Consider the following 26632-nt stretch of genomic DNA (forward strand, 5'->3'; position numbering starts at 1 on the left):
GTTTTTCTAGGAATTCATCTATATTGCCAAATGTATTAGCTTAAAGTTTTATGAAATATAAATTTAAGGCTAAAAATTCCTGTCTCTGTACAGCTCTAGTTGTACCCCACGAGTTTGTATATCATTATGTAATTATGATTCTAACTATCTTCTAATTTTTATTACGATTTCTTCTTTGACCCACGGGTTATTTAGAAACTTTTCTTAATTTTCATATGTATTGATTTCTTTTTCTAATTAACTTTTTTTGTTAGTGATTTCTAACTTAATTGCATTTGTGGTCAGAAAACATGATCATACATATTTAATTAAAATCTGTATGATTTTAATATTTTAAATTTGTTTAGATTTTCATTATGACCCAGGATATATCAATTTTTATAAATTCTGTTCTTTAAAAAAATGCATTCTTCAGTTCTTGCATGTTCTATATGTGACAATTAGATCAAATTTGTTAATACGTTGCTCAAAATTTGTCTCTCTCCTTATTGGTTTTGTTGCTAACTAGCTCTGTTACTTACTGAGACAGATGTGTTAAAATCTCCCACTATGATGATGGAGTTCTTTATTTCTCTTCATAGTTCTATTAATTTTGCTTTATATATTTTGAAACTGTATTATTTGGAGCACCTAAATTTAAAACTGTTATATTATCCAAGAGATCCTTATCTCTAGTAAGGCTTTTTTTTTTTTTTTGCCTTAAAATCTATTGTTTTTTATAAATTAATATAACTGCATCAGCTTTCTTTTTATGAGAATTTGCCTAATTTATCTTTTTCCATATTTTTAATTCTAATCTTTATCATCTCCACTGCTTTTTAAGTGACTCCATAATACTGCTACCACTGTAATGGTCTAATTATAGTTTTAGCTTCGAAAATAAGATTATTCACATCTCAAAAGAAACAAGAAACAGAAATGGAATTTCTGAAATTATGGTTTGTGGTTCTGAATATCATCGGTTTGCCATAGCAAACCCTATTCTTTCTCAAAAGACCAGTTCTTCGTTTTAACTGAGCTCATGGGCTCTGCTGGAAAAACATGTACGTGTGGGTGGATGCCAGCGCAGGAAGAGGCAAGATGTGGCCAGGAAAGGTGGAGGTGGGTAAACAATGCTCAGTGTAGAATGGATGTGGTTAATCCAAATGCTTACAAGTGCCAAACAAGTAATATCAGCAATTACACAAGTGGGAGAGACCTGTCCAGACTGGGGACATTTGCCCTTATTTGTGATTGATTAACTCTTTCCCTGTTGGAATGTTGCCAAATATTTTTCAGGGGAAACCTAAATCTAGATTTAGGTGGGAAATCTACTGAGTTTGAAAATTGTCAGTTAAATTATTTTTTAAGTTCTATATTAGTCAAATAAATCCCATCTGTTACATCCATTGCAAATCTTCAGCTCCACCTACAAATCCTGGAAGAGATTGCACTTAGGAGGAAGAGAGCAATCAGAGAAGGGTTTTTCCCATCCCTGCTAACCCTCCCAAAAGGGCTAACCCACTCCTCTTTACAAAGAGAAATTCCTCCTGAGAAACGTAAGTTGAATTCACATCCTAGTTCTTGAGAAATGGGTTTTTGAGATCCTTGACCTGGTCAACTGCCACAAGCAGCATGATATGCTGGTAGTCCCTTGGGACTGAAATGAAAAATGGTAGGAAGCAAGAGTGGGGCTCACACACGAAGGGATATCAAGAAGTTTCTACCAAAACAAGATTCAAATTTTTGTCTGGGAGCCTTGTTGGCAGCTCTACGCCAATGTCCAAACTTGAAATAATCTCATTAACCTCAAACCCAGTTAGTCCATTCTGAGAAAAAATATGAAAAGAAAAAGAGGGAAGGAAAAGACAAGATGCCCCCCCCCAAAATTTATATGTATACATATATATGTATATATGCACATATAAAGTCCTTACTTATTCTGCTCATTTGTTAATATTTCAAAACAATGAAATATTTGTGAAATATCTCCAGGCAGTCTACCCTTCCATCAAGAGGAGGTGCTTCAGTGACTGGCAGAACTAGGAGTTCTTAAAAAAAAAAAAAATGATTGAGTCCCTACCGCTTACAAATCATTGTTAGCTGTTTTATATATGCTATCTTATGTAGTACTTAAAACTATGAAGTATTTTCATTTTATAGCGAGAAAACTGAAGCACAAAGGAGATAAATGACTTGTCAAGGTCACAGATTTAATTAATATTAGTTGCCAGATTCAAAACTAGCTTTCCTGTATGGAAATCTTGTGTTTTCCACTCTATCACACCTTCTTTACCTGACAATCAGATGAGAATCTCAGCTCCAGCAGCCTGATTCTTAGATAGCAAATATTTCTGACAAAGTGTGGGAGCTGGGAGGTGCCAGTGTCAAGAACTGAAAGCTGCGTGAAGCCAGAAATGAGCAGCAGGACCCACACTGTGCAGCAAAGACAGGCCCATGGAGATTGCAAGGAAGGGCTGAAGCCTGAGTTAAAAGACCTGTGACTCCTCACCTAGCCCACAGCCAAAGTCCCCTTCCCTTCCCTCCACACAGACCAGGTACCCACATTACATCTTCAAACATAAATGCCATTTCACTCCAAATTCAAAGAAACTACTTTTCTATTTCCCTTTTTCTAATCTCCTTCTAGAACCTAAACACCTATTTAATTACTTTAGCTTAGCAGGTTTCAACTTTTGATGATATGATTTCATTCTCCACCTTCTTATAGTTTTGGTATATTAAGATAGGTAAGTCAATATGTATCACCTCAGATAAAGAAAACATTCTCCTTACAGTAATTAAGACATTCTGAATAACAAAAAAAAAAAAATTCTATCTGCTTTCATCATAGTTTCATTTAACAAAATTGTATTTATACCTGCTTTGAAACTGATCACATAAAGCAAATATCTATAGCATTCAATTATGACACATTTTTTAACTGGTCATATGGTAATTGCATTGACTTAGTTGTACAAAAAAACTGTTTTCTTTTGGATAAAAATAAATAATCAAATTAATTCTCATTCTCTTCAATATGCACAATATAAAATTTCTCAGGGAATTGGAATAAGAGATTCCACTGGAAAAAGAAAATCCATAATTCATATGCCATCTCTCTAGTCAATTCTCAGACTGACCCTTTAGAGCAAAGCCTGTAATTGTTCTTCAGCATTTTCATTATCAATATTTTATAAATAAACAATTATACATGCACAACCCATCTCCCAACATAGTAAAATTTAATTTATTCTTGGGCTTTGCTAGAGGTCTGTGGAATCCATTCCGAAGAAAACAGCTTCTCCCCTCTCAGGCCCACCTTGGTCACAGCTGCTTTGTTACCTCTGAAAACTCATAAGCTTTGTAATAAAACATTGAACTGTAAAAACATTGTCTTATTTACCTCTATCGGTATTTACCACAGTGCCTTGGAATGGAAGGAAAGGAGAGAGCATATGAAAACGATAAACTCCTAGGTACTTGCCCACAAAGAATTAAGCTTGAAGTATAAATTTCCTCTACCTAGGACTCCAACCCATCTTTGAAGAGTTCTCCCATTTCCATCAGGAAGGTATTTGAAAAATAGAATCATTTACATTTAACTGACACTTTGCTTAATTTTGTTATAAAACTATAAGTCTTCAATAAACACTTGCTTATCTTTTAGCCAACACATAGGCACAGAGACCATAGAAATTCTTTACAGAACAAAACCATTCAGTTTTTCCACTTGGTTATGTTCTGACTGTCCTCTTTAAGAAGCAATTACTGTCATATAAGGGGGTCAACGATCATAAAAGAAATTATGTTTCTCTGATTTTTTTTAATAGAAAAACCTAGGAAATGCTTTTATGAAAAACATTTTTTAAATTTCTAACAGTTTGTTTCACCCATACTTCTAGGACCTTTGGCTAAAACCAAAAATCCATTAACTTCTTGAAACTGCATTGCAACTTACATGGAAATAGGCTTTCCCAAGGGCCGCGTTATCTCTAGTGACACCTACATTACAGAGTCCCATAATTCATGAACTGGCCCCAGTAAACCATGGTCAAATAACAGCAGAAGTAAAGGTGAAGTTGACAGTTTCTGCTATTGGCTGAAAAGAATAAGGACATCTTGATTGTACTTCCCCCACTTCAGTCCAGAATCATAATAATCTGTACCTCACACCAATAACCATTCCACAGAGTGTAATTCCAATTCAAAGGTACTTTACTACACTATTTATGTTGATGAAATATAGTGGGTCTATCTAAATCATAGAAAATGGAAAGGGAAATAAAATGGTGATATAATAAACGTTCAATATAGAGCAGATAATATTCTCTCTCTTTCCTGGAATATTAGGTCTTCTAGGTCAGTGGTCTTCAGTCTTTTTGGCACCAGGGACTGGTGCTCCTATGAGAATCTAATGCCTGATGGTCTGAGATGGAGCTGGAGTGGTGGGTGACGCTAGAGCTTGGGAGCGGCTGCAAATACAGATGGAGTTTCACTCATTTTCTAGAGATTAAAGGAGGAGGGGTTGGGGATCCTGTTCTAGGTTACTTGTTCACAAATGTTTTGTCCCATGTCCTTGGGATCTCTTCAGCAGATCAAATGATCCTACAGCTCATCTTCCCTATTGGTCTCTACTTGTCCAAACAGACAGAATTCAGTGGAATAAATGGATCATAAATGAGATACCAAATGAAAAATATCAATTAAATTAACAATTCATTTTCAGAAAAAAATACTGACATTGATATATTAGAATAAATAAGCAACCTGTCTGAGAATCATAAAACAGACTTTTATAGACTATTTTAGTTTCCTATGACCGAGGAACAAATTACCACAAAAGCGATGGCTTAAAACAACAGAAATTTATTCTTTAATTACAGAGCCAAATATCTAAAATCAGTTTCACTGCTGAAATTAAAGTGTTGGCAGGGCGACATTATCGCAAGGTAATTCGGGAACTCTCTGGAAGTTTAAATCCAAAACTCTACGGGAAAATCTTTTCCTTGTTGCTTCCAGCTTCTGGTGGCTGTAACATTCCTTGACTTATGGCCACCTCACTCCAACCTCTGTCTGTGTGGTCATATGGCCTTATCCCCAACTGTCTGTATTCAAATCTCTCTCTGCCTTTCTCTCTCTCTCTCTCTTTTAGTTTTATTAGTTACAGGTCTACAGCACAATGGTTAGGTGTTTACATAATTTATGAAGTGATCTTCCCGATTACTCTAGCACCCAACTAGCACAATACATAGCCATTACAATATTATTGACTATATTCCCTATGCTGTACTCTACATCCCTGTGACTGTTTTGTAACTATTAATTTGTACTTCTTCATCCTTTCACCTTTTTCACCTTGCCCCCCAAACCCCCTCCCCTCTGGCAGTCACCAGTGAAATAAGTTAGACAAAGACAAATACCATATGATTTCACTTATATGCAAAATCTAAGGAAACAAAGAAACAAACAGAGCAAAAACAAATTCACAGATACAGAGGATAAACTGATGACTGCCTCTCTCTTATAAGGACATTGGTGATGGCATTTAGGGCCGTCCAGCATAAGCCAAATTAATCTCATTGCAAAATCCTTAACTCAATCAACCTTTGCAAAGATACTTTTTTCACAAGTACAGATTCCAGAAATTAGGGTGAGTATTTCTCAGCCTGACATATGAACCAAGACCACAGTTCAAGAATTTAAATGTAAGCAAAGAAAATAATAAAAAGAAACCCAAGCTTTCCGCAAGCCTCACACAGTGTCCTTCTCATGCCATGACTGGTAATGTCAGCTCTTTGGAGAATCACGCTCAGGGTCTCAGTCACGATGATGTTTGGTTGGTTAATGGGTTATTTGTCTTTAGACAGTCATCGACCAACCATTTATCTACTAATAAAGATATTTATAATGAGAGGGGACAATATTCTTACCTGACACTGATGTGGGACAGAACATGTTATCTGATTATCTTTCAAGGCTTTTTTATCAAAGCATTTTAACTTAAAAGTTGCCTGGAGACCAACAGTGTGCTTTTTTTTTTTTTTTTTTTTTATTGTTCACAAGATACTGTCACTGATACAGTTACAAATAGGGAGGCAGAGTTTATTTCAAAAAAAATGTCAGGTGAAGCTCTGGGAAAATATCAGGCTATCTTCTGGGTCGCTGGTGCTTAGCTTTCGGCTGCTAATGTATGTAAATGAGCCCATCCGGGGGCCCAGCTGTTGTATGTTGTAATGTGCTGATGAAACTAAATTGGGATTCTAGAGAAAGCAAATCAAATTGTAAGCAAAATTACTGAAATACACCAGCTCTCCTTTGAAGCATTATAGGCCAACCCAAGAAAAATGACTAATGGATATTAATACACAATCCTGACAGGAATCATAAGCTAGGAAGGAAGTTGCATGTAAAATAATCATAAAGAATATTAAATTGCCACCAGGCCCTGCCAGAGACAAATGAAAATGAAACAGATTCTCACCACCAGTCACTTACTCAAGCTCTTTGAAAGTGTCCCAAGACTCTGCAGACAAAAGAATGCTTTTGCTCACATTCACTTTCCACTAGAAAGGAGTGTTTTCTCAGGAATGTGTCCAAACTGAAAAAGGCAGATGAGGGATGCCCATCTGGAAAGAAGGCCATGAGTGGTACCCTCCTGGCCAGTTCACCATCCTTCTCACCAAGGTGAGAAAACAATATCAGCTACTTGTGGAGAAAACTATGCACTTTCTACAAGATATCCATAGTTTGGTGGCTTTTTCGTTTCTTCTCTTATTATGTCATTTTCATTCGTATATAGTCATGCACCACATAACAATGTTTTGGTTAATAACAGACTGCATATACCACGGTGGTTCCTTAAGATTATGATAGAGCTGAAAAATTCCTATCACCTAATGACGTCATAGCCATCGTTAAGCAACGCAAGACTCACATGTTTGTGATGATGCTGGTGTAAACAAACCTACTGCACTGCCAATCAAATAAAAGTATAACACATATCATTATGTATACTACATAACAAAAAGGATAATAAATGACCATATAACTTGTTTATGTGTTTATTATACTATATTTTTATCATTAGAGTATACTCTTTCAACTCATAAAAAATTTTGCCATAAAACAGCATGCCATGTTACACTAACCCCAGCCTCATACATCTCGTTTATCATGTCTTAATTGCATCATTTTCTCTTATGCTTGTTTTAATCTCTTGTTTCATATGTTTAGCACAGCCTGAGTATGCAGTCTTTATAAAGTCTACTGCAGTGTATAGCAATGTCTTCGGCCTTCACATTCACTCACCATTTGCGCACTGACTTGCCCAGAGCAAGCTCTAGACCTGCAAGCTCCCTTCACGGTAAGTGCCCAATCAGGTGGACTATTCTCTGGAAGTTTAAATCCAAATCCAAGTCATTAGTCACTAGTAAGAAGTAGGGCCCTGTCTGCCTGCTCTGCCTCCTTATCATCAAACTGCAAGCAAAACCCAGCCTCAAGTGCCTGGCATGTGATCCTTTTAGCCACAGCCCACACACATCCCTACAAAGGACAGGTAGCAAAACACTGGGACAGAGGACAAGCAACACTTAATCTCAGATGGTAGCTTATTTCAGAGTCTTTTTCTAGTTGTCCTGTTTAGTTCTCCTCGACATTATTGACATATTAGGACAACAGTTCTCAATCCTAGCTGCACATTGGAAATACTGGGGAAATGTCTGTAAACATACTTGAACTCCAGAATCCACCCCCAAATGCTTGAACTGAATTGGTTTGAGGTGGACCCCAGGTATCAGTATTTTTTATTAATTCCCTCAGTAATTCTAATGTATAAACAGGTTTGAGGACCGCTGTCCTACCTGCTAGCTTCTGTTACTTTTTACCTTCATGGCCCCAGAATTTCTTCTATACTCATCTACCAGGCCCACCATATTTACCCACTTTTTTTCATCTTTCTAGGATCTCTTAACCATCATTTTGCTGCCTGAAGCTATAGTACTTGCTCTTCTGCAGACTTGGTACATTATCTGGCAAAACATTCAGTCTGTTCTTTTCCAGGTCCAGGCTTTCCCTGGCTTGACCACCCACCACGATGACAAAAGTACCTTAGCAAGCATCTACCTACCCCTCCCCCACCATTTCCCTCTTTCGCTTTCACCTGACCCCATCTCAGATCTGACGAGTCACATAATCTTTGCCTTTTCGAACTCCAGAACATTCAACACCTTGCTCCATGTTTGGACCAAACGCCTCACGACAGCTATTCCCTTGCCCACCTAGGCATTCTCTTTCCCATCACAGAGCTTCTCGACTTCAAAATTACCACCATGTATGGCCAAATAACTTTTTGTTGTGGTAGGCTATACCAGTACATTAATAGGATGTATAGCATCATCCCTGGTCTCTGCTCACCAGATGCCAGTAGTACCCTTCCCTCACCTTGTACAACCAAAAACGTCTCCAGGCATTGCCAAGTGATCCCTGGGGAGGGGGGAGAATAGCCACACACCCCATTCCATTGAGAACCACTGTTCTATCTCTTTGCCTAATCTCCCAAACTATTCAGTGGAGTTGATTCTGCCATCTGGTATACATATTCTTCCCAGTATCAATTTTCATCTAAGTTTACAATTTTACTCTGAGGCAATCTCTTCTCCTGCATTGGCAGCCTTCGGCTTTGATTCAGCTCTCCAAATGACATCAGCCCCAAAAGAGCTAGGACAGGTTCTCATGTCTGCTGGTCATCCTTAACCCTCCCATTGCAGATAGACTGTGATTTCTCCATCACATACCTTTGTCCCATAAATACTGGCCTTATGCTATAAGCCCTGTAAACATTAATTTATAGGACAATGAGAGTGCTAATAGAGAGCACATAGATCAGGACCTTTCTTAATATCAGAAATGCTAAGCTGATTCCTGACTCTAAACACACTTACCCTCCTGAACAATTACTCATTTCCTCCTCTGACTTGTGGAAGGGGAATTATAATGTTCTTGCAAAGCCTTTTGAAATTCCAAATTGGGTGGAGTTTCATTTCAATTCAGTTGGAGTAACAACCTTAATTATCTGGGGTAATGAAGAGGGATGAAGCCCAAAAGTAGAAAATTCACATAATACAAATTTAAGCACATACTGACATAAACACATATTCTCAAATTTTCAGAAATTAAAAGGTCACCAAAAGTTATTAGACCGATTTTACTGCATGATTCATAACTCATCCAAATGAAGAATTGCTCACTTGCTTGAACATTACATTACTGGCATAACACAACCAGAGGGGTGACTTTTCATAGTTATTCATTATAATTGGAGGTGATTCCAATGTCAACATTTTTTTTTGGTAGGTTTATATAAGAATTTGTGTTCTCTTTATAATTTTCTATATTTTTCATGTTATCTTAAACTCGTATTAGTTTTTATTGTGATAAAATATGCATAGCATACAATTTACCATTTTAAACATTTTTAACTGTACAGTTCTGTGACATTAAGTGCATTCAGATCATCGTGCAGCCATCACCACCATCCATCTCCAGAACTTTATCATCTCCTGCAACATCAAAACATTTTAATAGCTATTCCCTCCCTACTGTCTACTAATAATCTGCTATATATCATTTTAAGTTAATTTTCTGTAGCTCTTACTGAAATAAATGTAAACTCTACCAAAATGATTGAAGGTCAGCATTTACATAGGTTTATGAATTCAACTTTCAAATGTAAAAAGAGAGTTCTTGTCTTTTCGTAGTTATGCTTCATACATTCCCACTATTCAATGCCTAACTAACCCTGTCTTTCCTTCATTTCCCAAAAGCCCAGTCGACAGCTCAGGGGAACTTTACATGTGCAGTTCCTGGTTCCCTTGAATAGTACATAGAGTGCAGGGTTGTTGACTAGACAAGTACGTTTATGTATCTAGAAAATTAAAAAGTTATTTTTAACAGATATATGTCATTTTGCTTTAAAAGATATAATGGACATTGGTTAAAGGATATGAAGACATGCTCATCCAGTTTTTTTTTTTAAAGCCTTTAGCTTTTTGACTAGACAATCTCTGGTTTAACAGATGCAAAATATTAACTACTCAGGAAGACAGAAGTTTCATAAAGCTTTATTAGTAAAGTCTTTTTAGCCTCCGATAGCTCTGGCTTTATTAGTAAAGTTTTATTTTAGCTTCTCTTAGTCTTATCTTTATTAATAAAGTTTATTTTACCTCTAGATATCTCATAAACACTATGGAAAGTTCTTTGAAACAAAATACTATCCAACTATCACAAAACTTTGCGATTAAGGAAAACATTTCTACTTTTTTTTTTTTTTTTTCCTATGAGAACCACAGGCATTCTCATTTTCTGGGAGACAAAGACTGAAGTGGATGGTGGTGAAATCACTAAACATATCTCCAAGATCAGTTTCCTTCACAGAACTGAGAACAATAGTCCCCATAGAATTCTAGCCCTAGTTTTAAAGCTTCCTTATAATGAAAAGGCATGTCTCAATCAAAGGCATGAGTTTCACAAGTTCCTCACTACAGTGAAGTTTTAACTTCAACCTCTTCTAAGAGATGGTGACTCCCTTCTCTCTGCTCTTTCTCGACTAATGATCATTTATGGTCAATTTCCTATAACTAACAGTAAGTGAATATTGTCCTTTTAACCGGGAAGTCAGTTATGTCTCGGTTTATAAGGTAGAGTGGGTTAGAGACAAATGTCAAAAATTTCAGCCCCAACGGCTCTTTTCACCTGTTAGATACAGAAAATAAAGCAAAAGTATTGATTTGCCTTATTTATCCTCAAATCGACTCAAACCTAAAATTAAACTATATGATGACAATAACAAAACTTTTCTGAGAATTCGTCTAAGACACTGGGAAAAGGAGACTATACATTACAGAGGAGAAATATAACAACAACATAATAAAGTTTCGCTGTTGTGAAACTTTGTCATAGTTGGTTTGGGCTGCTCTAACAAAAATTCCAATAGATTGAGTGTCTTAAACAACAAACATTTATTCCTCACAGTTCTGTAGGTTGGAAAGTCCAAGATCAAGGAGTTGGCAGATTCGGAGTCTAATGAGGCCACTCTGATTCATGGATGGCTGTCCTCTCTTCTTCCTTCCACATAGCAGAAGAGACAAGAGCTCTCTCTGGGGTCTCTTTCATAAGGGTACTAATTCCATCATGATGGTCCTACCCTTATGACCTAATCACCTCCCAAAGGCCCCACCTCTAAATGCCATTACCTTGAGGAGTAGAATTTAAACATATGAATGTTGGAGGGGGGACAAACATTCAGTCTATAGCATTGTTGTTGTTTCTTGCTCACATTTTAAAAGTAACATTCTCAGACCTAGTGGGCAAAGCTTTGACTTAACAGCTGTGTTTCTGACAAACTCAGGGAGAGAACTTATACTTTGAAAACACATGATTCTGAGCAGAGAAAGAAAACAACATAACTGCTATTGTAAGGTCATAGCATCATTGCACAGATCATTTACTTTTTAAAAGTCCTTCCAACTGTCACCTTAAAAACCCACAAGTCTCACCAGCAGAACATTTGGAACAGTATACTCCAGTATTTCAGAGAGGTCAAATTTCTTTTCTACAACTCTTAAGAGGTACCTCTTGAAATTTTCCAGTTAATATTTCTGTAACAAATAACAGCCCCAGAGAAAAACCTATAATATGGCTGTCAGTGAACTTGACTTCCATCATAAAATGGAAACATTGTCAAGTGTTTTGGGCATTGAAGCAACTGTCACCTAATAACTATTCAGAAAAAAATATCCAAATCAGTTTAGGTCTCATCATAATCTCTATGACTTTCAAGTTAAAAGAAAAAAAAAAGGATAGTCATTTTTATGTTTTTATGTATTTATTTATGAAACTATAGTTATATTCTCAAAAACATGTATATGTATAAAGAAGGATTGTAGATTCTTGATAGTATTATAAAAAGTAAAGGACAAATTTTAAGTTCTTTTTCTCCCTAATACATAAAAAATGAATTAACATAAGCATCATTCATTTATTCGATAAGCTTCTATTGATGATTATTATTTGCTAGGCACTGTATTAAGCTCTGAGGCAAATATAAAGAAATAAGTACTTCTTTCTCCACCTATGAATGGGCAAATAGATGTCAAGGATGAGTGAAAATTAAGACCACCTTGTAAAGTAGAAGCAAACAGCTCAAGTCACCAAGGAGTGTAAATTACTCGTTTTATTTCCTTCATGTTCCTCTCATTCTAGTTGGTAATTTTTATTCAATACTTTCCAAGGAAGAAAGATAAAGGCTGAACAAGAAGATACTTCTGCTGCCCTTTTCTTCTGTATACAAAAATTAGGACTTACTCTTACCTTGGATCCTTACCATCACTCACCCAGAAAAAAATTAGAATGGAGAAAGATAATGAATTAATTTGTAAAAAACTTGGGAAATGTCAGTTACTATTATACCCAAAAGAAGTTCAAAAACTAATTGTAGAATCTGTCATTGCTGGTTTCATCTTTTTCAGTTTGAAAACAAAGGGAAATCATTCTTAGTAGTTATTAGATGTACTTTTTAAATGAGGGTGGAGGGGGAGGTAGTGGTCATAAAACTCTAAACATGCCAACTGTATAAGGCCCAACAATGCTGTTTTCTGTGCTATCTGGTTGTACCAGAAGTAAAAGCCCTTTAACTGGCCAGTTCACCATTTTGCTCTCTATTATTGCTCAGGTAAAGGAAACGTACCTGAAAGGATGTCTCAAATGTATTAAGGGCTCAAATAATGACTGTCGGAAGCTGAAGTATAAGTTGGTATTTCAGGATTTTTTAATGCATTATAACAGATGTTCCATAAAGAACCTACTAAATAAATAATTGATTAGGTCTCTCTAAAGACCATAATTCATCTCTTGAGGATAAGATGAATCTAGGGATTAACAGAAGGAAGGAGTTCCTCACTCAAGCATGGTGCTCCCAATATTACTGCAAACAAGTTTTATGTGAAACTGCATGGCCTGAGAGATTTGAAAGAAGAAGGGGGAACGAAACCTCACCCGACCCTGCAGCCAGGTATTCTGCATGTGGCTTAAGGTGCATAAATCTTACCCCACACACAGCTGCCCAGCTGGCTTCTAACTCCTTCTGCCTGTCAAATGCATCCCTCTCAGAGCCCCAAGTTGTCTTTGCAAACTGGAACTCTGATTATTTCACATCTTGTTTAAAATTCCTCAGTTAACGCTAAACATTAATGTCCAAATCTTTTAACATGGTATATGAGGCTCACCCTGATCTGACTCTCACTGCTTCTTTGGCTTTTTTTTTTTTTTTTTTTTTTGGCTTTTTGTTTGTTTGGTTTGGGGGGTGCTGTTTTCCAATGAGGTTCTGGTTCTTGCTGTCTCTGGTCTTTCCTCACTAAGTCGGTCTGTGCTTAGAAGGGCCCGCCCCTTCCTCTTCTTCACCTTTATGTCTCAGTTCTGCCGTCTCCTCCCCTAGCAAGCCTAGACATGACTTACTCCTACAATTACTCAGATTATCTTAACATGGCACTACCAAGTTATTTTCTCATTTCTCCCTTAATGCAGCACTTAATTCTTGTCTGGGTCCCTATCTAATTGCCACAGTTTGGCACCCAGTAGGTACTCAAGAGATTTTGAATGAATGCATAAATACTGAATGGCTATACATGGGGGAAAGTTGCAGCAGCCAGGTTAAGAGTCAATGGCCTAAATTGGCCTCAACACTTCCTTTCTACTTAGCCCCGTAGGTCACTATTAGGAAATCTGTGAGTGGAAAACAGGTACATTCCAACTCCAAAAAGGCATCAACCTTGAAACTTATGTGAGCATAGTAAAGCAGAGAACTTAGGAGACTCACATTTCCCCTAAACTATCCATCAAAAAGCAAGCCCAGCATATTACAGAAGTACTCAACCTATCACCACCACCAAGTTCTTAAAGGCAGACGTCCAACTCACCCCTGGGATTCTATAAATTCAAAATATCTTTAATGTTTAAAGTTTTGTCTTTTAAATTTATGTAAATTTATCATTCTTGCCATAAAATGAAACTGATCTTTGTAAATCACTTACCAGTTAAATGCCTTACAAAGTCACGTGCCACATGAGGACACTTCTGTCAATGATGAGTGGACCGCATGCATGTGACCGGTGGTCCCATAAGATCGTAATGGAGCTGAAACATTCCCATTGCCCAGTGATGCCGGAGCTGCAGTAATGTCGTAAAGTCGTAAAGCAATGCGTTGCTCACGTGTGTTGTGCTAATGCTGGTATAAACAAACCTCCCGCGCTGCCCATCATTTAAAGTATGGCACGTACGATTATGTACGGTACCTAATACTTGATAATAACAATAAACAACTGTTACTGGTTTATGCATTTACTACACTAAATTTTTATTCTTAGAGTGTACTCTTCCTACTTTACAAAAATAAGTTTGCTGTAAAACAGCAAGCCGTGTTACGCCGCCGGCAGCAGCCTCATACACCTCTCAATTTCAACCACATCTCTTGATTGCATCATTTCTCTTGTGCTTGATTTAATCCGTTGTTTTATAAATTTAGCATAGCCTAAGTGTACAGTGTTGATAAAGTCTACAGTAGTGTCCTCAGCCTTCACACTCACTCGCCCACAGCAACTGACAGTCCTGCAAGCTCAGTTCATGGTACCATTTGTTATCTTTTATACTGCATGTTTACTGTAACTTTTCTGTTTTGATATGTTTAGAAACACAAATACCATTGTTACAATTGCCTACAGTATTCAGTGCAGTAATATGCTATACAGGTTTGTAGCCTAAGAGCAATATGCAATACCATACAGCCAAGGTGTGTCGTAGGCTGTATCATCTAGGTTTGTGTACTCTGTGATGCTCGCACAATGATAAAATCACCTAAGGATACATTCTGCAGAACGTATCATACAGGGGTGCATGACCGTAATTCCCCATCTCATATTTACACATCTCAATTAGTCTGATATTCCATAAAAGTGTCCCATATTTATTCTATAGCTTCTTGTCTCTTTCTAACTCTCCAAGAGGTACCTCATTCGGAAGTATGAGATATATTATTGCCCCTCTTTATATACTGTATTCCTAAAAACCAAATGTTAGCCATAATTAATGTAAAAAAAAAAGAGAGAGAGAATAAAAATGGAAGGAGGACCTTTAGACAAAGGGAAAAAAAGATTGTCCTCAATATTAAACTACATAAAACTTCGCACTTGCATACCTAAAACGATTCCAGAGTTATTTCATACCACCATCATCCCCATTCCCTTGAGAGCTGCACATGAATCCTATTATTTCCATAAACCCTGAGGAAGAAAAAAGTACCTCCAGGTGATTTCTCTCTTAGCATCACTTCATGCAAAAAAGACTGACATATTTGCATATATGTAAAAAGATATTAATATACAACAGTCTTTAGAATAGAAACAAACAAAAAAAAACCCCGGAAATTTAAATGCTCATCAAGAAAGAACTGGTAAGATAAATGAAGCATATCTAGACAATGGCATATCATGCAGAACATCATATAGCCATCAAAGAAAATGAAGACCATTGCTTCATGTTCATGAATGTGTAAGGGAGGAAAAACTATTGCCTTCTTCTCTTCTAAGTTTTTTGGTTGGTCTAATATAAATTGACATAAGGCAGATTTAACAAGAGGAAAAAAGTTATCCCTGCTAATAGCTTTCTTCCTGGTACAGACCCTCCTATCTAAATTCCTTTAGGCAGTTAAAGGAGAGGTAAAAAGCTCTTCTTAAGTCTGCTGGGCCTTGATTGTCTTCAGCTCAAAATAATCCACATTCCAAAACGCATGTTCTGAAAGTCTGCCTGAGCCCCACCGCATGCTTTCCAAGAGCTCCAGGATGTGGTTAAAAGAAGCAAGCAAGGCTCAGAATGGGAATAATTCCTTCTGAATAGAAAAAAGGTGAGGAATACACACACACACACACACACACACACACATATACATATATATATATTATAAAAAGTTCTGTAAAGATACACCGATGATTGATTACCCCTGGAAAAAACAAGGAGTTTCTGGAGGAGGAAGTTTACCTTTTATTACATACACTCTTGTATTGCTTAAAATTTTCACCATAAACTTTTCAAAAATTTGTGTATGTGTCTATATTTATACTCGTACACACACAGTTTTAAAACAAAAGCTAGCTAGAGGAAGTACAGGCAAAAGCAAAGAGGAAGGGCGAAACCTGGCTCACTCGCTCTCCCGACTCACGGCTTCCTGCGCCATAACCCAGCAGACCCAAGCTGGTGATGCCCGGCTCCAGCTTCCGCGGTTTGTGTGTGGGCCGCACTATGCTTTCTTTCAAGAGGAGCGACATCAAAGACTGGAGATGATTCACGAAAAAGCCCCTATGAGCACAATGCAGATCCTCCCTCAACATTCTTCAGAATTTTACCTTCACGAATTGTACTTTTAATTAAGGCCTATCTACGGCTTCTTTTTCCTTTTCCCAACAAACTTTAAGAGGTCATCTCTACCTACATGCCCCATGTTCCAAATAACTTGCATATGCTGCAAAGACTGACGTCAGAGAAAAGGTGGAAAACTTTTTCTCCACACTGAGTACCAAACCACCTTGACGACAGACACTCTTGACAATAAACTGAGGAAACAGCCTGTTCGCTGCTGGCCCAGCTGGCCAATTACACAGTGAGATCTTCTGATGGCATAATGTTCATCATTAGCCCTACAATTTGGGAAGCATTCTCAGTATTCAGAGAACTCTTTAAATGAAATCAGACCAGGGTTCAAGCCAATCCATACCCAGGAACCAAGAGGAATAATGAAAGGAGTGAATGTTTTATTCTTTAGTGTTTAATAGAATACATAACAAGTCACATAATCAATGTTTCATTACTTCACACACTGGGAGGAAAACAGTATAGAGTATTTCTGTTATACAACTGGTCGTGAACAGGAGAACAAAAATCTCTATAAGAGTATTTAGGTGGTTGAAGAAATTGTCATTTAGAGTTTGGGTATGCTTGAAAAGACTTTATCAGTGCCTTTTTTGAAGGATTTATTTTTCTTGCCTTTCTGTTTCATTAGAAAAGCCTGATAATCATATAATTAATTTTCTCCTTTCCTTTCTATTTTGAGAAAATGGCTCAATGATATGTAAGACATTTTCAGTAATTTCATAATTCCAGATAGCTGTGGGAATCTTACATTGTTTAGCAGATGAGTTTTTCAGATGTCTGGCAATTTTTAAATAACGTAATTTACATCTTTAAAATTAATATCCATGTTGGATGTTTTAATTTTTTATCATTAAATATCACTAATGCTGTTTGCATGGTCATAGATGAATTGTCATCTGTATTCAATAGTTAATAGCAAAATTTACCTGCCTATAAAGTCACAAAAACAGTCGTATAATAGTTTACATTACAATTAATGTTTGCATACCTCAAAACACATTGAAATTTTTTTTAATATTTGACTTGGGAAAAAAAATCACGCAATGTATAAGGTGACAAGAATTCTTGGTCAACTAGTCCATCTTCCTACCACACAAGATTATACTCTTAATGTAGATATTCTGGTTTAATTTCTTCAAAGTTTCAAGGGCCCCAGTAGAAAATCTAAATCTTCAAACATTAACACTTAGATTTTTATTACCAAACTTGTGACAAAGAAAAGTTAACTTCAACGTAACTTGTTTCTGGCTCTAGGAATCTGTTATCAGGTACTATAGCCACTGGAAACACAAGAGTATTTTATTTATTTCTCAAAAAACATATTAGGTCATCTAAGAAAACTAATTCAGTTTTTAAATCAGTTATAGTAAGAAAAAAAAACAAAAAACAAAAAATCCAAAGGATTTACTGATAGGTTTAGAATAAAAATATTCAGTTTACTACTTTAGAAATTTAAGTCAACTGAGAAAAGTACTTATGAGTTAGACTAAAACAGAAATTCTTAAGGAATTCAACCCCTCCAGTCAATATTTTCTAAATGCCTGCACCGTGATTTAGCATTTTTCATGCGGAGTACAAAAATGTTTGAATATTAGATTAGAATGTACCATAATTTAAAAAGTAAGAAGTTATCAAAGCTTCATCTTATATGGCTTCAATGTAATAATAACATTCCATAGAAAATGCCAATAAAAACTGAAAGTTATGAGCATTGCCAGTTGCCCATTTTGTCTGAGAATTCACAGATTACACATTTCCTCAAAGAAGCAACAGGTCCCAGATATATATATCTGGTTTAAAAGAGGACATAATTTGGGCTAGTATTACAAATTATCCCTTTGCTATCAATGCAAAACGCCAAATAAAAATACAAGATAAAAACAGTATTAAAGGGGAAAAAAACTTTTAAGTCACACGCCTTTAAGGAATATTTTCCACAACATATAATTTGAAAAATTAGAATGAATATGATTCATATTCTACATGTATTTAAAAAATAGACAACTTGTCAAACACTTGGTGCAAAAGCACTGAACATGGTACCTGTTTTTTTAACCAATTAACAAGTATACTTTAAGTTAAATTTGCTATTAAAATCTAATGTCACTCAGTTGTATTTATGAATTAAATGGTAATCAAAGCCATTACATATGTAAATATGTGCTACACTGAGTCAGGTTAATGCACTCATAATGATCTGAATAATTTATGACATTCTCCCAGGTAATTTGAACAGTATCCCTACAGGGTTTATTCAAATGGACCCTCAATATCCCAACCAAGCTCACAGCTGACGACCAACAAACATTCCAGCCCACTTCGTAGACAAGTATGTAAGTATCAGCAACTTCTAAGTTTAGGACTGCTGTGGCCCAAAGCACATGAAACGGAAGGGACCCAAAAGTGCCCATGCCAAGTCATCTTACTTCAGTTATACTCTCCCCTCAATGCAGAATGTTTCCCACACAGTCTTTACTTTGGGCAAAAGGTAGAATGTTTTCAGGTACTCACTTCCAACTTTATAGGGACAGAGTCATCCCTAGAAGAAGAAGTTGGCTTACTGTCTCTAACCAGTAAGTTCCCAGTCTTTCAGATAACGAAAGGGGTAAGGGGGACGCTGCAAGGCGGCAAGGATATGCAGGGGAATAAAATGTGTATGCACAAGGCAGTGGAATAGTTCAACTCAAAGTTTTATAAGATAAAATTTATGACTTAAGAGGCAGAGATTAAACTTCAGCAGTTTCCCATGACTCCTGGAGTTGTGTAGATTTAACAAGGAAAATCAGAACCTCGGAGTCTTGCCATATGTCAGTGGTTTTGATCTGTTCCTCTAAGATGTTCTCAATTATGCGATTTTTGTTGAGCAATCTAACAGAATACCATATGGGTGGAAAAGTTTCTGTGACACTCTCTTTTGGCCAGCGAGTGACATTCCTAAATCATTTCAGGTTTGAAACAGAAGTAAACTCTGATGCATTACCTCGTCTGAGAACACACTCAACATTAAAGCAAACACCACTTCCTGGATTTCTGTTTCCACTTCCCTTACAATTAGTATTTATATATAAAGCTAACTTAGCTTTTCTAAAAATGCAACAATAAAAGATCTCAAATCTTTCTCTTTCCCAACTTAAAAAAGAGTTAGTGGATTAAAAATACAGGTACCTTCATTTAGGTAGACAGTTAATAAACATTATTAGTATACAACTAATATCCAAGCAAAAAAGTATGGCGCAAACTCAGTTTTGTAATTATGTATTTTTTCCTAACCCAATTTCCCCATAGACAAGGATATAAGAAACTCATCAAAACATGTTGCTTTAGTATATACAACATCCGATGCAAGTTACTGGGGGCAAATATAGGAAATTTTATAGCATTAGTAAATGAATTAAAAAACTAAATGATTCATGTAAAATGTTTATATATGGTATATACAGATTGGATCACATGAGTCTAAGAAGAAAACTGTTCCGATTCTTAACATCTGTTATGGACACAATAAGATACAGTACAAGATTCATTTTTAAAAAGGAAAAATAGCGCTAATTTAAACACTGAAAACTGACTCTTACAAAATCTTTAAAAACATACTCCAGAGAAAGATGCTGAAATAAAAGAAAGGCTTCTCCGTCATCATAGAATATTCAGAGGAGCCTCACAGCATGAAAGAATTCATTTCCCTTCATTTATGATGTAGATAGGATATGCAATGGGAATTTTTTCCATGTTAGAGAAAAGGTATAAGGCAACCAGGTCTCCTGTTTCTGTTGCATTTACCTAAAACACCGTTTTATTGCTCAGCTCACTTTTAAGTACTTGTCTTCATTTTTAAAATATTCCATTTTACAGCTATCTACAGATGGGCAGCCCTTGGTGCTTCTATTTCTCTGCAGCCCTATCAATCAAAACGATTCCACCTTAACTTTAAATAATCTGCATGAAAGAAGTGGCATTTTCTGGTTTTCAGGTTTGCCCAGAAGTCGACATTGACTGGGCTTGGAGAAAATAAGGATTTTTAATAAAAGAACTTAAGTCTAAGTAACCAAAATCAAACATATTTTGCTCAAGTAAATAGATTTTTAACTCAGGATTTATAATCAACAAGAAAATAAAGTTCAAAAACTAAAAAAAACCCTACTGGGTAACTCTTTGGTTAGGTTATATAAGTATCAGCAACTTCTAAGTTTAGGACTCAAAACAGTTCAATAAACTGCCAGTTAAGAATAAATGTTATAATCTTTATAAAATCCTTTGCATGTTCTTATGTACTATTTTTCTTTTATGTGCATGTACTCAAGTGGATGGTACAAACTTCCCAACTTTCAAATCATAAATGATTAGGTCTGTTCCTCCCTTCCCACCCCTCCTGCCTTCCTTCCTCCCTCCCCACCCCCCTACCCCAAGTCTTAAGAGCTAAGGTCCTACTGCCATTCAGTGCCATTCATACTTGGGCTTTGCTAATGCCCACGACAACGTGCATTACTACCCAGCTCCATTCAGACACTGTCGGGTGACTTCCCCGCAGTGCTTGGTGTCCTGGGCTGTCTTGCCCTTGTCAGAGGCAGTGCTCTTTCTCCCTCGTGCCAATAATGGCTGTGATGTCAACCAGTCCAACCCAAGGGCTTCTGACAGTGAGCTGAGGAAAAAGGGTGCCTCCTCAGGCTAGAGGGTAACTTTCTACAAGTTTCAGCCACAGGTGAAGACCTTTATTTCGACGTGGAGAAGATACAATTCTTCGTTGTGCCAGCACTAGATTCTTCTCCTACTTCTACCTGTAACTTCTTGAAACTTTATTGAAGTCACTGAACTGCCTCCATGGGATCCTAATTCCAGGTCCAGAGTCTTCCAACCAGCCTTTTAAAACTCTACCTTTAAAGAAAGCTAAAAGACTGTAATGACCTTTTAAAACACTATTCTCAGGCAGTGTTATCAATTCTGATTTCTTAAACTCGAGTGAGTCATAAGGGCTTGAGAAGATTTCAAGGAATCTTCTACACACTGGACAAGGTCCGATCAGGTTCTCAACAATTCGATCCTTCCCAGGTACTTGGTGACTTTGTGGCCACACTGCCCCTCTTGATCAGACTGAAGGGCAACTGGGGGGGGGGGGGGGGTGAGGCAAGGGACAGGGGAAACATGGGGTGGAGGGGGTACATCTGGGCTCTCTCGGTTATAGTGAGGACCAAATACGACAAAGAAGCCAAGAGGATTTGTGGCTCCAGGTTCTGAAGTGGGGGACAAAGGGATCTAGCCCAGCTACTGGAGGAAGGGAAAAGAGGAACGGGAGAACAAGGGTCGGGAGGGAAGATCTATTATCCTCCTCCGGGGAAGAAAGGAGGGGGAATGGGTGAGCTCGCGAGGGAGCCTGGGGGCCTCACTCCCTGCAGAAGACGTACTCGGTGTAGCTGGTCCAGATCTTGTCCTCGCTCTGGTCGGTGCTGCTGGCGAAAGCGCAGGTGCCCGTGGAACTGCACGCTACCATGTGGAAGCCCGATTCGGACAGCTTGTCAAAGGCCTGCTCCAGGAAGTTGAACTTGAGGTAATAGCGCGAGGTGTAGCGCTCCGGAGGCCGGTCGGGGTCCCGACTCTCGTTCAGGGTATCCCCGAAAACCTCCTTGGCCAGCGACGTCTTGCCGCACACGGTGATGCGCGCCACTCGCCGGAACTTGGCGTCCGCCTGCGCGTCCCGCCCAATAGTGTAGGACCCGCGGTAGCCGATGGTGATGTAGCCCGAGCGCCGGCTGCCGTCCAGCGACTGGGACGGCGTGAGCAGCGGGCCCGCCGCGCCCCCGGACGGGCTGCGGCTCGCCAGCTCCAGCGTGGGCGACGGCGCCCCGGCCGAGGCGCCCTCCTGCTGCTCGGGATCCGTGTAGCCGAGCGACAGCAGCTCGTCGCCTAGCGAGCCCTCCTTTTGCACACCGCGCCGCGCGTGCGGCGGCGGCCCGGGGCCAGGCTGCTGGGGCGCCCCGAGGCGGCGCACGAGCTCTGGCAGCTCGAAGTACTCGGCCTCGCGCTGCAGCCGGCTGCGCTCAGGGAAGTAGTCGGGCAGCACGAGCTGCAAGTCCCGCAGGTAATCCAGGATGTAGCGGAAGAGGAAGCCGTCTCGGTCCAGAAAGAAGCGGCCTTTGCTGTCCCGGGCCAGCTCCTGCGGCTGCTGCTGCGTGAACATGCGCCAGAGAAGCGAGTCGGGCACCGACACCACAGTGCAGCGCCGGGTCACATACACCTGGCCCCCCACGTTCAGCTCCACAATATCTGGGAAGAGCGGCGGCTCCGCCGAGGACGACGAAGAACCGCTGCCGCCTCCGCCACCCCCGTTGGGTAACCCGCGGGTGCTGTCCGCCAGAGCCATGGCCGAGAAGTGGCCGGGCTGGGGTAGTGGCAGAGAGTGGAGCCGCGCGCAGGGGCTGCAGCCGCCTTTTCCGGACGCTCGCTCAGCCCTGCTCCGCGACCGCCGCAGCCAAGAGCCGAGCGGTGCGAGCGCGCAGCCGTGCGCCCCCCGGAGTCCCGAAGCGCTCCTCCCGCCTCGCCCGCGCGCTCCAGGCGAGTGCTGGGTCGCGGCCAGCGCGCGTCTTAAGTAGAGCCGCCCGCTCTGCGCGGTGCGCAGGAGGCGTGGGCGGCAGCGGAGCGGCGGAGCCTCGCTCCCGGGGCGGGAGGGGGATGGTGGAGCGGAGAATCGATTTGCATCTTAAACGCTGACGCCGCGCCCCGCTGCTGGCTCCACCCAGGCTCGCGCGCGCCCGGGACGACCCGACTACTCGGCCTCGTCCCTCCTCGTCCCGCCCTCCAGCCCCTTCCCACTGCTGCCCAACTTTCCTCCTCTTCCAAAGCGGACAGAGCGTGGCACAGGCGGCTTCGGAAGATGAGCCTTCTCCGGAGGCGTAGTCAGTGCACCCCCTTCCCCTTCTAACCCCACCCAGCGCCTGGGTACTCTTGACGGAGAACCGTAAACTTTTCGGCTCCCCGCGCCCAGATTTGGAAGTGGGTGGCCGCCTCCGGCACCGGCGGTTTCCGGAACTGGCCGCTTTAAACACGAGACGAAGCACTGCCCTAGTCGGTCTTAGTGTTGCTGAACGTTCTCGAGTGACACAAAACATCTGGAGAGACGATGGGCCGCCCCAGCCCTGAATCAGGCACTTTGTTCGCATTGATGAAAAACCATAGAAACAAAAAGCTAACCTCGGTATCCTGCCGTAGGACGCTTTCTGATAGTTTAACTTTCTGGGTAACGAGGGAAACGTATTGGTTGAGAGACCTCAAAATTGGAGAAAATAAGTTGAAATGGCAGTGAGAGGACTTGGGCGAGGTAAAGGGTGACTTCGTGGCGCGTTCCCCCCAGCGGGGCCTGTGCGGCCTCCTCCCGCTGCGCCTTCGAGGCCAGGCCGCAGCAGAATAGTGAGGTCGAGGGGAAAGCTCCGTCTCCGGGTCCCTCTCAGCCCTCGGTGAATCGCGCCATGAAACGCGAGGGTTTGCAGATGTAACGTAATTCACAAACACCACCTCTCAGCCCCTGCATGTTTACTCTCCCGAAGGTCCAGGCGCCCCTGCTGTGCCGTGCACCACTCATTTCGTTCAGTGCTTTCCAGGTTCGTTCTAGTCCCAGCGCCTCTGTACATTTGAAGGCCCTCTTCTAGGTCGCATCTAGTCCCGCTTCCTCCGCAGTCGCATTCCCCTCTCACATATCAGTCCAGAGAACTCCTCCTGCCCCCAGGAAGCCTTCTTTGGCTTTCCAGGTGAATAGAGCGTCCGGATTGCTCCCTCCGCATGCCCTGCCTAATGCACGCAACACATTCTAAAATGTCATATTTCTGATTATCTGATCTCTGACTTTGCAGAAAGAAGACAGAGGGACGGTAATGAAGGATGCTCAGAAATCATCAGGTCAATGAATTTTTGGTGTGCACCTGCTATTTGCCCTTGCCAGGTAGTGAAGAATGCAAACAGGTAGACAAAGAGTTAGAAGTCTGAGTGGTTATCAGATCAGTTGGAAGTACAGATGTCAATAAGGATAAATCAGACCAGATCTTTGTTCCTGATAATGTTTACCCTTTTTTTTGTAACTAACCAAAGAGCTTTACAGTCTCCTCACAGATAAGTGACATTTTTACTTTGAAATGTTTATGTCTGCTGAACAATTATCTCATTCATGTCAGTGTGCTGAAAGGAGATCAAGCCCTAAACCAGCTCACTTAATTGCAGGTCCAGACTTTGATACTGAATATATTTGACCGCTCTTTTTTTTGTTGTTGTTGTTGTTGCTGTTGTTCGTTCTTTGGGATAAATAATAGGTGACACAAAAGTTTCGAGTTCCGGTGCTGAATTTCTAGGAGGCTGTGCTACTGCTTGTTATCTCAGTGTCACAGGTTTAACAAAGCCAGTTTCCTTTCTATAAATCCAAAAAAAGCCTTCTTCATAACATTTCGGTACATATTTTTGTATCATTACTTTGTTCGTTGTATCAGCAGTTCCTGTCAGCTCTGCCTTCAGAATACTTCCAGACTATTAACATGTTTCACCACCTCCCTGCTACCACCCTGGACCAAGCCACCCATCATCTCCTGCCTGGATTATTGCCCTGGTCTCCTAACTGCTTCCACCTTTGCTCTCTACTGTCTTTTATCAACAGAATGAAAAGATGGATTATATTATAACCTAAGTCAGATAATGTCACTTTGCTCAGTGCTCCTCAGTGGCTTCCGATCTGACGAAAGAGTGAAAACCAAAGTCCTTTCGTGGTCTGCAAAACACTGCATGATTGGAACTGCCCCACAGTACCACTCTCCCAGGGGCTCCCTGGTTTTAGCCTCATTATCCCCCTCTACTGTTTTTTCAGGGCCTTTGCACTTCCTGTCCCCTTTGCTAAAAGACTAATCTCCCCTTCTCCCTCTGACCTTTCTTACCCTGTTCAGTCGCCTCCCTTATTACCTTCTTTGGGTCTCTGCAATAAGACCCTCTCTTGGTCACCCTATTTAGTAAAGCACAGCCCAACCCAAGCAGCTTCTCTTTCTCTGTTTTATTTGTTTACTGTTTCCCGGCATTAAAATATAAACTCCAAGTGTTCAGAGATTTTGGTCTGTTTGATTTATTACTATAGTAGTCCTCCTTATCAGCCGTTTCACTTTCCATGGTTTCAGATTGAAAATATTAAACAGAAAATTCCAGAAATAAACAATTTATGTTTTAAATTGCCTGCAAGTCTGAGTAGCGTGGTGAAATCTTGAACCTTCCCACTCCATCCCACCCCAACATGAATCATCCCTTTGTCTAGCGTATTCACTCTGATTTGCTACCCACCTGTTAGTATCTACTAATCACTTAGTAGCCATCTATCTCGGTTATCAGGTGGACTGGCAAGCATCACAGTGCTTCTGTTCAAGTAACCGTTATTTTACTTAATAATGGCCTCAAACAGCAAAAGCACTGGTGCTAGCAAGTCGGATATGCCAAAGAGAAGCCATAAAGTGTTTCTTTTAACTGAAAAGGTAAAAGTTCTTGAGTTAATAAGACATTTTATCATCTCATTATAAGAAGGGCGAGTGCAGTGCAGTAAGAAATTTAGAGAGAGATCACATTCACATAACTTATCACAGTATATTATTATTCTTTTTATTATTTATTATTAGAAATCTCTTACTATGCCTAATTTATAAATTAAATTTTATCATAGAGATATATGTATAGGAAAAAACAGTATATGTAGGGTTTGTTAATATCTATGGTTTCGGGCATGCACTGGGGGTCTTGGAACATATGCCCCACGGATAAGACAGGACTACTGTGCATCCCCAGTGCCTAGAATAGAACTGGCATTTCATAGGCATTCAATAAATATCTGTTGCTCACTTGTTTATTCTAATATTTATTAAGGGTCTGCTACCATGTTCCAGGAAGCATGTTAAAAAAATAATCTCTGCCCTCTTGGAGCTTAGGGTCTTGTGAGGGAGACAGATAATAAATATATAGGTAAGTCCACTTTAGGTAGAGATAAATGCCATGAAATAAATAAAGTTGTGAAATGAGGCAGAGTGACTGGTGTGGGGATACTACTTTATATTGACTGGGTAGGAAGGCCTATCCATGAAAGTGACATTGAGCTGAATAATAAGAGACAACCACGAGAAATTCTGAAGAGCGTTCCAGACAGAGGGCAAAGCAAGTTCAAAGGGTCTGGATT

General features: G+C 39.7%; 1 protein-coding gene across 1 annotated transcript; it reads right to left on the minus strand.

Moving 5' to 3' along the window:
- Window positions 1-16815: 16815 nt before the first annotated feature.
- KCTD12 (potassium channel tetramerization domain containing 12) lies at window positions 16816-22994 on the minus strand. The gene has a single exon (XM_011378145.2). It carries the CDS (start codon window positions 22808-22810, stop codon window positions 21833-21835), a length of 978 nt encoding a protein of 325 aa, XP_011376447.1. The 5' UTR covers window positions 22811-22994; the 3' UTR covers window positions 16816-21832.
- Window positions 22995-26632: the final 3638 nt, after the last annotated feature.

Source organism: Pteropus vampyrus, unplaced genomic scaffold (assembly GCF_000151845.1).
Source record: "Pteropus vampyrus isolate Shadow unplaced genomic scaffold, Pvam_2.0 Scaffold332, whole genome shotgun sequence".
NCBI lineage: Eukaryota > Metazoa > Chordata > Mammalia > Chiroptera > Pteropodidae > Pteropus > Pteropus vampyrus.

Coding starts and splice junctions, on each gene's coding strand:
- KCTD12 (XM_011378145.2), bottom strand. CDS start 22,810: ATGGCTCTGGCGGACAGCACCCGCGGGTTACCCAACGGGGGTGGCGGA.